The sequence below is a fragment of the Podarcis filfolensis genome (assembly GCF_964270895.1).
Source record: "Podarcis filfolensis genome assembly, chromosome: 10".
NCBI classification, from domain to species: Eukaryota; Metazoa; Chordata; class Lepidosauria; order Squamata; family Lacertidae; genus Podarcis; species Podarcis filfolensis.
Window position 1 is genome coordinate 36,394,118 of NC_139612.1, and position 13,600 is coordinate 36,407,717.

Sequence of the window (13,600 nt, forward strand, 5' to 3'; positions counted from 1 at the left end):
TGGGCATCAACATGGAAACTTATATTTCTTTGAAGCTTGTTTTGTGTGTGTGTGTGTGTGTGTGTGTGTGTGTGTGTGCATTTTGAGCAAGGGAGGTAAGACTGGCTATTCTAAAAAGCTTCAGTCTGCTATTGGCTTATCCTTTAGCTGCAACCACCATGCATTGTTTAGCTCAGGGTTCTGTCAGTGGTTGAGGAAAAGCCTTTTCAACAGAGAATTCTCACATTTCTCAATGTGTAATATAAATTGCCTTATCCTTACCCTAGATTGTCTCAGGGGAGTAGAAGTGTTCACCAACAATGTGAAATTTACGATTCCGTGAAGCTGCAGTCATGGGGGCTTTAGGCTGCTGATAATATTAATGTAAAAAAAAAAAAAGCCAGTAAAAGTTAATCCTAAAAGCAGCAATTTTAGAAAGATCGCGTTGAGGATAACACTGTTTTACGAGACTGAGACAAATGATAAGCCTCAAAGAAAGAAGCTATGACAAGGCATCATGCGCTAAGATGAGGGTTGATCAGCATCTGTAGCAATGCGCTTTCACAAACTGTGCCATGCCAAGAATTCAGAAACTACAAAGGTGGAAGAGATGTTTAATAAAGGAAATGAACTCGCACATCTGTAAATGCATGGAACTCTTCGAGTAGCAAACTGCAGTCCACTAAGACATTGCTTATGCATCTTTGTCGCTGGGAAGCCAAGCACAGACATAACAGGGGATCCAATACAGCCAGTGAGAAAGACACCAAAGAAAAGAAAGGCCATCAGACAAATTGTTATTGTTCCCAATGGTTTTTGAAAACATTTCTTTTCCATGGGAAAAGTTTACTAGACAAAACTTGAATACTGCAGGTAACCAAAGCAGACTGTAGTTCCAAGCAGCTCTCTCTCTCTCTCTTTTCCTATAGGAAATCAAGCATCCCACAGTTGCATCATAGGCAAATGAATGGGGCAGTGCCCCAATAACTTTTTGGAGTTAAATTTGCTGGTTTGCATGAGATGGGCATTAAATATAAAGAGAGTTAACAGCATGTTCAGGGTACCTTTCTATAGTAAAAGTGCAGTCCTATGTGCATGTACTTGAAAGTAAATCAGTGTGTTCAGTGGTGCTTACTTCTAGGTAAATTTACATCTGTTTGCAGCCAAAGTCCAAACTTGAGCCAGAGTTAAAATATATATTATTGGCTTGTAATAAAACCCTGGTCTGTCTCTAGTTAATATGAATAATGCAAATAGTTGCAAGAAGTACACTCTAGATGAGAGAATGTGGGCTGAAAACCATGTGCAAGTGAGCTACCAGGATCAACATGCTTCCTAACCTACATCCCATTGCTGACTAAGCACCATGGAGCCTAAGATTTGGTCTGTATGGTTCCTAGAGACTGGAAGCAGCCAATCTCCATACCAGGCAGAAGAAAAGGGAGAGCACTATAACATACTATGTTGCCATCAAAATCTATCATGTGGAAGCTATTTGCAGCTTCCTCTATGCGATGAAAGTAATGTGTAGGCCAGCCGTATGAAACAGTTTATCATGTCATTCCTTCCCTCTTCCTCATCTCCTCAATTCAAACATAAAAGGGGATAAATCCATAGGCAGCAGCACATAAAAAGAGGAAATATAGATAATGCTGACTCAGTTGATGACTGGCAGGTACTTCAGCTGATTGGATTCCAGTTACATCTGGATAGCTTTTTCTGTCAATCCCAGAGCCAGCTTGCTATTTATACTACAAATAGAATTCAGTATTGGATGGTTTTCCACTGCTGGATTGTTAAAGCTGCTTAGACCTTCCAGAGGCTTAATTTGGGATTAAATGACATTTTGCTCATAAAATCCATTTAGTTAATTCGCTTGCAAAGTGTGTCCCCTCCTGCAGTTTTAATGTACTACTTATTTTTTCTTCTTCTGTTTGAAATAAAACATGCTTCTTGGCTTTGGGTTTGCTTTAGCAAGGCACTATTAGGTATTAATAATACTGCAAACAAATGAAAGACTTGGCATAATAATTTGAGCACATTTTGTAACTGCTTAACTCTTTTAGCAACATTTGAACATTTCTGCCTCATTTGTACGTTTTCTATACTACAGAAAATGGCAGACAAGAATCTACTGCTGCCGTAGTCCACCCAAAAGTCTGCAGTATGACCCCAGCATACAACATCTGCTGTTACATGCCATCGGATGCTTAACATAGCCTTCCCCCAATCTTGTGCCCTCCAGAAGTTCTTGGATTCAAATTCCCTTAAGCCCCAGCCAGCATGGCAAATGGTCAGGAATTATGGAAGCTTGTAGCCTTTCTCAACCTTGGGTCCCCAGATGTTTTTGGCCTACAACTCCCATCATCCCTGACCACTGGTCCTGTGAGCTAGGGATCAAGGGAGTTGTAGGCCAAAAACATCTGGAGACCCAAGGTTGAGAACCACTGGAGCACATCTGAAAGGCACCAGGTGGTTTAGCACATTTAAAAACCTACTGAACAAAGCAACATATCCATCAAACAAAATATAGCTGTGCTGATATCCTAGTGCCTTCAAAAAGCAGCCCATGTAATAACATCTCTCACCGTTCCTAAAAACTAGCTGCATTTTGGTTTGGAGACTCATTATTTCTACTTTTTTGGAAGCACAGCTTGCAATGTGTTTCCGTTTGCCTATGCTGTTTGCCCAGGGCACGTAGATATATAATGCTTTTGTTTGAACTTATTGTGAGTGCGTGGTATCTTCCAGAGACCCTGTTTTTCTTGATTATATTTTAATAAATTCTAAGCACTGTACAAAATAGAAGCAACAACAGACAACTTAAACAAAACATTACAAAAATACACAGTAACATATAAAAATGTTACATTAATACAAAGTTACTATTATACATATGTAAATCAATATCAGTTCATTCTCTTTTGGACTACCCCCCCACTCTCAGCCTCCAAACAAACTCAGCTCATCCACAAAAAAGAAGAGTTCAGCAGACATCACCCTAGTCTCTCACTAGAACCATAGCATTTTAGATTTGGAAGGGACCATGATGGTCATCTAGTCTAACCCCTGCAATGCTGAAATCTTTTTGCCCAATGAGGGGCTCAAACCCATGACCCTGAGATTAAGTGTCTTATGCTTTACTGACTGAGCTATCTAGACTTGCTTTTTATGGGCAGGCACAAGGTGGCTGGCGCTTCCTCAGAATGCCCACAGCTGTGTCCTATTCAGCTGTACTTTCCACACATGGTTCCAGGTACAGCAAGTTGTTGAGTTTCCCAGGGGGTCCAAAGGATGGGAAACACCCTTGTGCACTCACAGTCCCCCCCCCCCCGTCCTCTCCTCTTTCTCCAGCTGCTCTATTTATGCTGGAAATGTATAGGCATGTTACTAAAACTGTGATCTGATGGCTTTTTAAATATTTTAAGTTTAATTTTGTATAATTTTATTGGCACCTGCAGATTGCTTCTCAGCCCTAAGCATTGTTAGGGTGCAGTTATAAATCTAAAAACAAAAACAAATATCTAGGGTATCTTCAACACCGTTTTGATTTATACTTTTTTTGTGTACACAGTAGTAATATATGAAGACCCCTTAGAATTTATATGATAAAAATGTTGACACGTTGCTGAAGAATACATTTTCGAATACCTCTTTAGTATGGATAACAAATGGAGAATGATTCTTGATGTCCATGGCTCTCTCCACCACCAGATGTCAAGTGGATATTGTATGCAGTCACCTTTAGATGCATGAAGCTGAGGTTGCTGAGAGCTTTAGAAACTATAAAAAAACCACTGTGGGTACTCTGAACCGCTTTAATAAAGTCCAAGTGACCCAGCTCTTCAGGAAGTGGCTTACCTTCTATAGTCTGTGCAAACAAAAAATTCTGAACATTTGTGTAATGCAGCCCAATTTATATTGGTTGAAGGCATTTATGTTCTTTTGAGATGTGTGGAAGGTTATATTTATTTATAAATGCCGACATATACTCTTTGTAATGTGAGAATAGTCTTGTGTGTTGTTGAACCTTTTCTTGCTGCGTGCCATGCTTTCAGATCTTCAGAGTGTGCTTCTTTGATGTTTGTTCCTAAAAGGATAAGGAAAGGGCAGAGGGAAATAATGCTTGCCTTCTGGAAACACCATATGTCACTGGATAAATGAGGACTTCACATTGACAAGGGCTACAGTGTGGGATAATCTGCTGCGGAATTTAATTCAGCAGTATTTATGGTAGAGGTGTGCAGTCGGAATCTGAGCAAAAGTATTGCATCATGCAATATATGGATTGGTTGGGTTTGGTGAATGTGCAAGACGATTCACTGATTGAAATGCCACACATGATCGCTGTGCTTTTAATCAGATCTTTGGAAGAAAACCCCCCTGTGCACATTCGTTTTCTTTCCCAGATGAAAATTATAGCTGATGAAGGGTTAGAGGATTTATGAGGGTGCCAAAGCATATGGCAGATGGGCTGGATTAGGACTCGGGAGTACAGTAATCCAAATCCTTGTTGCCAAGTATTATAAAGAACTCTGCCTCCTGCTGGGCTCTTCTAAATTTATAGCCTAAAAAGCAAGGGCTGCAGATACCGAAAATAAAAGTACTGTTTATAGAGCTGTTCCCTAAATTAATGTCTGGATAAACAACTCTTTTGGCTTTTCCACTCCAATCATTATCCTACCCTCACTGAAATTTATTACAAAGAACCATGTTATGAGCTACTAAGAGTGGTGATGTGTTTGTAGGTTGTGTTTGGAAATGGTTTGAGATACGCACTGCCCACAATATTAGGTTTGACACTTCATAATGCAGCTTGTTTTGATGTGAAGGCTGTCTTGATTGAGATCAGTGTCTTCCTGAGTCTGCATCATTCTTTGTCCCATCTTCACCCTGAAATCACCATTGGAATTTGTTTTTTTAAGGCTAAGACTTCCATTCTTTTTGACAGAAGTGGATGAAATTTGCTTCCTCGGTCCATGTGGTTGGAAACAGTCCCACAAATCTACAATCCTATATTGTGAAGCATCAGGGAAAAACATATAATAAAGGGATTCAACCTAAGCATTAGTCAAGGGTGCCAACTTAAATTAAAAAAAATTGAGGGGTGGGGGGGAAGTAAGCCCTGCCCCACATAATCAACCACATGACTTGGCACACATAAACATCATTTAGAAGACATCAGGGGAGTTTTTAATGTGTGACATTTTAATGTATTCTTAATCTTTGTTGGAAGCAGCTCACAGTGGCTGGGAAAACCCAGCCAGATGGGCGGGGTACAAATAAATTATTATTATTGTTGTTGTTGTTGTGTTGTTGTTGTTGTTGTTGTTATTTATTTGAATGGCAATGCCCATTAATTTTGGCAGGGTTCTAGAGCCCTTACGCCTCCTTTCCAAAGCTGGGCAAGTGCTTGCAGAACTTTGGGAAGTAGGTGAGTGGGTTCTAGGACCCTGCCAGAGCCCTCCTGACTCCTTCCCAAAGCCAAGTAAGGCACCCTCCACCTTGTGGGGTCTGGTTCCAGGGGTTCCAGGCTTTCCAGTTTTTGTGTATACACCTGGATCCTCAGAACCAAGCCCTGTATAACTGAAGGAGCATCTCCACCCCCATCGTCTAGCCCAGACACTGAGACCCAGCTACGGGGGCCTTCTGGCAGTTCCCCCACTGCAAGAAGTGAAGTTACAGGGAACCTGCCCTGTGGAATGCCCTCCCATCAAATGTAAAACAGATAAATAACTATATGACTTTTAGAAGACATCTGAATGCAGCACAACATTGGGAAGTTTTTAAATGGTTTATGTTTTATTACATTTTTAATATTTTGTTGGGAGCCTCCCAGAGTGGCTAGGGCAGCCCAGTCAGATGGGCGGCATATAAATAATAAAATGATTATTATTATTATTACTTGTATTGGTTCCAATGGCTCCTTAGTATGTTCAGAATTCTCCGCCCCCACTCACAACTTTCTGCACTTTCCTGACTTTTAGAAGAGCTTTTGTCAAGCAACATATGCCCTGCTGTTAGGGAAGGCATCTTTGTCACATGCTTCCTGCCGCCTTCACGCTTACAATGTTGGACTTGAAACTGCTTCTCTCTAGTTTTGCTACAGTTCTACAGTACGTGCATGCTGGAAAATGTGATATTCCTAGTTTCAGTATTGCATAAAATGGTCAATCACAGATGCACGTGTAACTTTTGCTAGTGCTGGCAGCAGGGTTACCAACGCATCTTTTGAGTTGTGGTTCCTTGGTAATTTTGCTAATTGTGCTCTGTATTGATTCCACAAGATATACTGTAGCAGCATATTCTAAAATATGCTGATTGTCAAAGTTTTCTCTTTCACAGTCTTCATTTAAGAATCTTGGGAGAGAAGCAGAAATTCTTAAGCATGGTGTATTTATGCATACTGGTACTTTGTGGCTCATAACATTATCTTGTGTTATGGTTGGCATGCTGGAGATTATTAGGAAGGCTTCCAATCTAAAACTATGGAAAGCTCAGTGAACACCTAAGCAATATGGAAGCAGTGAGGGTGATGGGGGGGCATGCTAAAGCAATTTCTGCAATTTCAGATGCCAGAAAAACCACACGCAGAAACCAAATAATTGACCAAGATATACAGCATGAATATGATGAGCAGTTCAAGCAAATGTCAAGCTATTACTGCCTACCATAAATAAACTAAAGGCATGCTTTAAAGTGCACTTGTTGTAGCTAGTTTGCTCATGTCTTTGACCTTTGGACCCCGCATAGCAGCTCAGTATAGCTGAAATTGCTATTTTGAATGGAGCTCCAGATCGTCCCTGGAGGGAAAAAGAAATGGAAGAGAGAGAGAGCGAGAGAGAGAGCGCACTATGGGGAGGATTCTGGAGAGAAACAATTTTACCTGTCCTTTGAAAAAAAGTGTATTTGATGTCCAGGCCAAAGCAGAGACTGGAGTTAATGAATGGGAAAGGAGCGACAGATTTTCAGTATGCTGATTGCAACTGTATTATTACAAGTGTGAGTTTAGATTGCTGCTTGTGCAATTGAAATTCTGGTAGGTTCTTTGTGTAAGGCAAAAAGCAGATTAAGCAAAGTGTGATGAAATCACATGGCCATCTCATGCACATGCCAGATGCTCACATGCAGAATCAAATCATGCAAGTGGCCTAATTGCACACACACACACACCCTGCAAAAAAGGTGGAAAATTTGCAAGATAAGACAGTATTTCTATTTTTATAACAGTGTAGCTTCTGGCTTATAACAAAACCTTAGTGATGGACAAGCAATTCTATAAAAGCATTTAGACATAATAGATTGTACTGGAAAAGCTTGTAGGACTGTATAGTTTCTTTAGGTAAGGTTTTTAAAAGCTCACAGAGGCAACTTCAGAATCCCCAAAACCAAAATATGAATGTAATTTTATTTATTGTTCTTTTTTTCCTTTCAGCGGAAGAATTTACCCCTTCTTTTGAGCATTGGTTTATTGATCTTCTGGGGAGCTTTGCTACTAGGTCTTCGCTTTTATTGGATGGGGAACAAACCTCCCAGCTTTTCCAACTCTGACAACCCAGCAGCTGACTCGGAGAGTTTTCTAACACGAACCTTGACCTTTTTTTACCTGCCAACCAAAAATATTTGGCTATTGCTGTGCCCGGACACTCTTAGCTTTGATTGGTCCATGGATGCTGTGCCTCTTCTCAAAACAGTCAGTGACTGGAGGAACCTACACACAGTGGCCTTTTATGCTGGACTTCTCCTCCTTGCTTACACCGGTTTGAAAAGCTCCAGCAAAGAGAGAGAATGCAATGGGAGAAACGTAACAAATGGCAAGCAGAACACCAATGGCCATAACTGCCTATCAGAAATGGAGTATAAAAGCTTGGAGTTGAAGCCCAGCTTTGTATCTAAAGAAGAAAACGGCATTAACAAACATTTGCCGCAGAGACCGCAACTCCCCTCAACTGAGAATATTGTAGTTCTGTCTCTGTCCTTATTAGTTGTGCCCTTTATTCCGGCCACAAACTTTTTTTTCTATGTAGGCTTTGTGATAGCAGAGCGTGTCTTGTATATACCTAGTATGGGCTTCTGCCTGCTGATCACTGTGGGCACCAGGGCCCTCTACATCAAAGCCCAAAAGCGCTTTCTGAAGAACTTGATTTTTTTTGCCACAGCTGCATTAATATTTTTCTATGGACTCAAGACTTTTGTCAGGAATGGGGACTGGCAGAATGAAGAGATGCTGTATAAGTCAGGGATAAAAGTAAATCCAGCTAAAGGTAATGTTCTCTATTTTGTTTTGTTATTTAAAAAAAAAAATCCACTGTCTATTATTCTGTTTTCTCTTTCTGGATTGAACACTTAGGATATGGCTCCTACATGTGCATTTATGAACAGTTTAAATACACAAGTCGCAGGGGTCAGCAAACGTTTTCAGCAGGGGGCTGGTCCCTCAGACCTTGTGGGGGGCCAGACTATATTTTTTGGGGGGAAATGAATGAATTCCTGTGCCCCACAAATAACCCAGAGATGCATTTCAAATAAAAGCACACATTTGACTCATGTAAAAACACCAGGCAAGCCCCACAAATAACCCAGAGATACATTTTAAATAAAAGGACACATTCTACTCATGTAAAAACACGCTGATTCCTGGACCTTCTGCTGGCTGGATTTAGAAGGCGATTGGGCTGGATCCGGCCCCCAGGCCTTAGTTTGCCTACCCATGCACTAGTGTATAGTAGCATACCATACAAATAGTACAATCATATAGAATATAGATTTGTTTTGATTCCATATTAAGAGGAATCATTTTAGCATGCAGTAAAAACAACCACAAAAATGTTTTGCAAACATTTTACATATCTAACAAACTATGCTATAATGGATTGTTACTTAATAAGCAATACAGACAGGCCCCCAGTTTACGCACTTACAATATGCGCACGGTCGTGTATACATGCATTGCACTGAACCTGGAAGTGACCCGGAAACATCAAAAAGAAAACACTGAAACATCACTAAAAGGGTGGGGTGGGGCAGGATAGGGTTGGGCAGAATGGGGGCGGAACTGGGTGCTTGCAGGCATTTTCAATGGGTTTTGATTATATGCGATTTCACTGATGCACATGGTTCTTTGGAACATAACCCCCATGTAACCCTCTGCCTGTATGAACATGTTTTACCTTTGTTTCTGATTCAGATATTTGAATCTATTTCCACAAGCGAAGAAAAGTTTGGTAATTAGTGGGGTGTCTAAAACCTGCGGATCAGATCAACTTTCCCCCCTTTTCTTGTTTTCCTTTGATTATGGCCAAACTTGAAACTTGAAAAAGACAGCCAACACAGACATTTAATATTAGTGGAACTGTCCTTTGGACATTTACGATGAAACATCAGTATTGTTACATAAACAGTGTGATTTATTCTCAGCTTCCCTGATGAAACATCTCTCTGTTGCATTTTCCAGGTATTTGAAATGTTAGGAAAATCTAACCTGTTAATAGCTGCATATCTGAACGAACAGCCTGTCTTTGTTTCACATGGTGTGTGGCCGCAGCAGTGCACCTGGGAAATTTAGGTTAGATTTAAGCAAATTCAAAATGGCTTGTATGTAAGAAACAGTATTATTTTCAAGTATACTGCAGGACTTGGATCTGCTGATTGCTATTTGTAGCAAAGCAAGCTACATTTAGCAATAAAGTTTTATAAATTGCAGCTTAAAAATGCAGACTAAGGGTGGAGAAATGGGTGCTGAGGTGCATAGTGTTATTATCCTGTTGTAAATAACAGTCCAGTATTTCAGAAACAAATGGATGGGAAGCAAAGATTGCCTTCCTTTGATGGGAAGAGGCTTTTTGTTGGAACCTTTGGGTTCAACCCATAATGTTTAGAAAGTTTATCCCCTATAGAAGAACTTCAGACCTCTGTATTAGTTTTCTGGCAACATTACTCATCACATCTGATAGCATCATGAAATTATCTGGCACTCCTGAAACTAGAGTTACATAGCAAAATATGAGACAGATCAGATTCATAGAGGCTACCAAAACTTGGAAAAGTTCTCTTCTCTTCAGCTCTTTCACATTCCTAGTCTCACTTCTTCATATCTACTTCCTGTGGTTCCATTATTATAGCAGTGGAAACAGCAAATACCTTATATGATGTACATGGAAGAATATAGTTCCTGCTGTTGTATATAGACACAACAACACAACAGTATGTTTTTCATGTCCATAAGGGATTTCAGACTATTGTGAAGGTAGCACTCAATTCTGAACAGTTTTGGCTGTTATGCAGAAGCAGGATCAGAGTAAGTGTGCGAAGTAGGCGAAAAACCAAGTGGCCGGTGCCAATTTGCTAATTGAGTAAAAACTCCTACCAGGCCCCTTGGGCAACCAAGGCGACCAACCAGAAGTCCATAGCAATGTCAAGCACGAAGTGATAAACTAAAGGGAAGGATGGGTGGGTGACTCGTTGAAACCCGGCAGCACAATGAGTGGAAAGAGCTGCCGCGGCTGCATTTGAGCAGCTAAACCCCGCCCCTGAGCTTCCCTATGATTGGAAGACTGGGGAGCGTGGCGCGGCAGCAATGATGGCAAGCAGGGGCCGGAACGGCTCCAGATCACAACCCCTCCCCTCCAGGAGGAGGAGAGGCTTTACCAGAAAGGTGAGACTAAAAGAGCTACTCTTTGTAAGGTACAAACAACACACATGCCTCTAGCCTGCTTTCCTAAGTGAGACAGAGAGCCTGTGATAAAGATGGATAAGTTAGGAATGCTTCCCCTCTCGCCATTCTCTCTTTCACTTTCCTGATGGCCCACCCCTGTAGCCCTCGGTCCGTTCAGGCTGAAGTGCAGCAGACGAGGCAACCAAGAATGTGCAAGGTTGCCTATATGATTAGATTAGCCAACTTGATGCAGAAAATCAGCCCCAGAAAATGAGAAGTGGTGAGGGCCTGCCCTCAGGAGCACTAGCTGGGGCTAATGACTGTGTTCCCATTCTCATATGTAGGGATGCCTGAACAAAGCTTAGAGCAGCCTTTCTCAACCTGTGGGTCCTCAGATGTTGTTGAACTACAACTCCCATCACCCCTAGCTAGCAAGGCAGGAGCTCAGTGATGATGGGAGTTGTAGTCCAACAGGACCCACAGGTTGAGAACCGCTGGCTTAGAGAATTATACATTTATTCAACTTCCATCTCATTTTATGAATCGCTTGCCATGAAACTCCCCCAAAGCAATTTTAACAATGAAAGGTGGCAGCTAGCCATGATAGCGATGCTGTGCCTCTCCAGTTGGGGGCAGCAATGTTTTTGATACCAGTTGCTGGAAACCACAAGAGGGGAGAGTTCCCTTGGGCTTGGGTCCTGCTTGCAGGTTTTCCACAGGCATCTGGTTGTCCACTGTGATAGCAGGATGGTGGACTAGGTCTGATCCAGCAGGCTCTCTTTGTGTTCTTATGAAAACCAATAGAAAAACAATTTTGCCTCCCATAGGGACTGGGATAAAAATCTTCGCTTTAAAAGGCTTGTTGAAAAAAGGAAGGCACTGAAGAAAACAGGAGAGACTGCAACAGGAGGAAGTGCCAAAGTGCAGGTGCTGCCACACCAAAAGTTGTTTGCCTATACAGTGGTACCTTGGGTTACATAGGCTTCATGTTACACACTCCGCTAATCCAGAAATAGTGCTTCAGGTTAAGAACTTTGCTTCAGGATAAGAACAGAAATCGTGCTCCGGCGGCGCGGCGGCAGCAGGAGGTCCCATTAGCTAAAGTGGTGCTTCTGGTTAAGAACAGTTTCAGGTTAAGAACGGACCTCCGGAACGAATTAAGTACTTAACCCCGAGGTACCACTGTATCTTATAAAATGGACCTCCTAATAAAATGGAAAATGCAGAAGGCCCTCTTCTGCAAAGCGCAGTGATTGATTTGGCATGTATGGGGTGACATTATTCATAGAATCATAGAACTGTAGGGTTGGAAGAGACCATGAGGAACATCTACTCCAAGTCCAGGCAGTGCAGGAATATTTTGCTGAACATGGGGCTCAAACCATGAACCTTGGGCTAAGAGTCTCATGCTTTACTGACTGAGCTATCAACATATGTTATTTTTGGAACTTAATTTTCTAGGAGTTCTCATTAAAAGGGTTAAATAAACTGAAGATGTTTTTTGAAAGTGAGCTCTGAGAACAATTGGAGAAGTTCTGCAGAATACTGGTAGGTTCAGGATTACTTGAGAAACAGAAATAAAATAGGAGTATAGCCCTTCCGATCGACAGGGCAGGTAGAGCGCCATTTCATATTTATGTAGTTCGTGAGCAAAGTGAAAATGAGCTACTCCAAAATGCATAACACACAGTTTTGCTCACTTTCAGGGAAGGAAAGGATACCCAAGAGTACCAGCTCAAAGGAATGTTGTGCTGCTGCCTACAATTCTCATATGCAAAGGCCAGTCTGTTTGACCCCAAGTTGGCAGGGAATCTGCCAGTCATTAACTGAGGGGAAGCTGTAGAGTAAAGATTGGGAAGATCACCTCTGTATGTCTGCCCATTTGCTTTTCTGGTATACTCAGGGTTTGGGGGGGTTGGTTAATGTTATATTTAAATAACTCCTAATTAGTTGAGCCATGCCGCTTAACAGTGGCTTTCTTTGTTTTTGTTTTTAGAAGGATCAGGAGAAGAGTGGCTGTGGTTAATTAAGGTGAACTCTTCCTTAAGTAAAATTATTAGTAATAGTAATAGCAATTGTATTGTTTATACTCCACCCATTTGGCTGGGTTTCCCTGCCTGCAACTTTCTTTTGAATGTTTGAACAATGGTTTGCAGTTGATCTTAAGAGCTTAAGTTCAGACAATTGGCGTAAATTAATATAGGGTTGTGGATTGTATTGGCTGTACACAACTCTAAATTTCATTGTTTGTCTTATTTCAGACGGATATCTTACATCCTATAGGAAAGCAAATTCTAAACACTTGGCCAAGCTCCACTTGCTTCTCCTGGGAAAACCATTTTTATTTGCATACATACATCAGCTGTCATTTGCACAGCAAGACCCGTGCACAGCTTATGCTGTGATGTTATAATGATATATTCTAATTGCTTTTTTCCTGGTGTAGTAAGTTGTAGGATCAGGCCATTGGTTCCAATTAAATAAACACATTCTAGTCTCTTTGGCCAGGATGCTCTCAAATTCCTCTCAGATTTTGAAATACATTTTGTCAACACCTTCATGTCCTTTTGTCCTTTTGCGCATATCATATATGAACCAATGAATCTAGGAAGAAATCCTAGGGATCATGGCAGTACATTTTGGTGTCAACTATATAAGCTGCATTTGATTGAAGAAAGCTGTTATAACCACATTGTCAAAAGTTCTTGTAAAATCTATTTTCGTATTACTAAAATGAATTTCAGACTTGTGGAACAATTGACTAGTGTATACCAACTCCCATTGATTCCTAAATTCTTGAAATAAATTGAACAGTGACATTGAACAAACTATATTCATGACATTGCTAATGCAAAAAAGTATACCTTATGGACATTATAAGAAATATTGGTTGTCAGACTTGAGCTAGCATGAGCAATTGCAGATATTTGCTTGTATGTAAAATGAATGCATAAAACAGATTAATTT

At 41.0% G+C, this 13,600-nt stretch overlaps 1 protein-coding gene across 1 annotated transcript in view; it reads left to right on the forward strand.

Annotated features, from left to right (window-relative positions):
- Positions 1-13,600, forward strand: part of TMTC2 (transmembrane O-mannosyltransferase targeting cadherins 2) — a 192,264-nt gene that overhangs the window by 99,503 nt on the left and 79,161 nt on the right. The window contains exon 3 of the mRNA XM_083573344.1: positions 7,415-8,243. Within this exon, the coding sequence (XP_083429470.1) occupies positions 7,415-8,243 (829 nt within the window). The remainder of the gene's footprint in view (positions 1-7,414; positions 8,244-13,600) is intronic.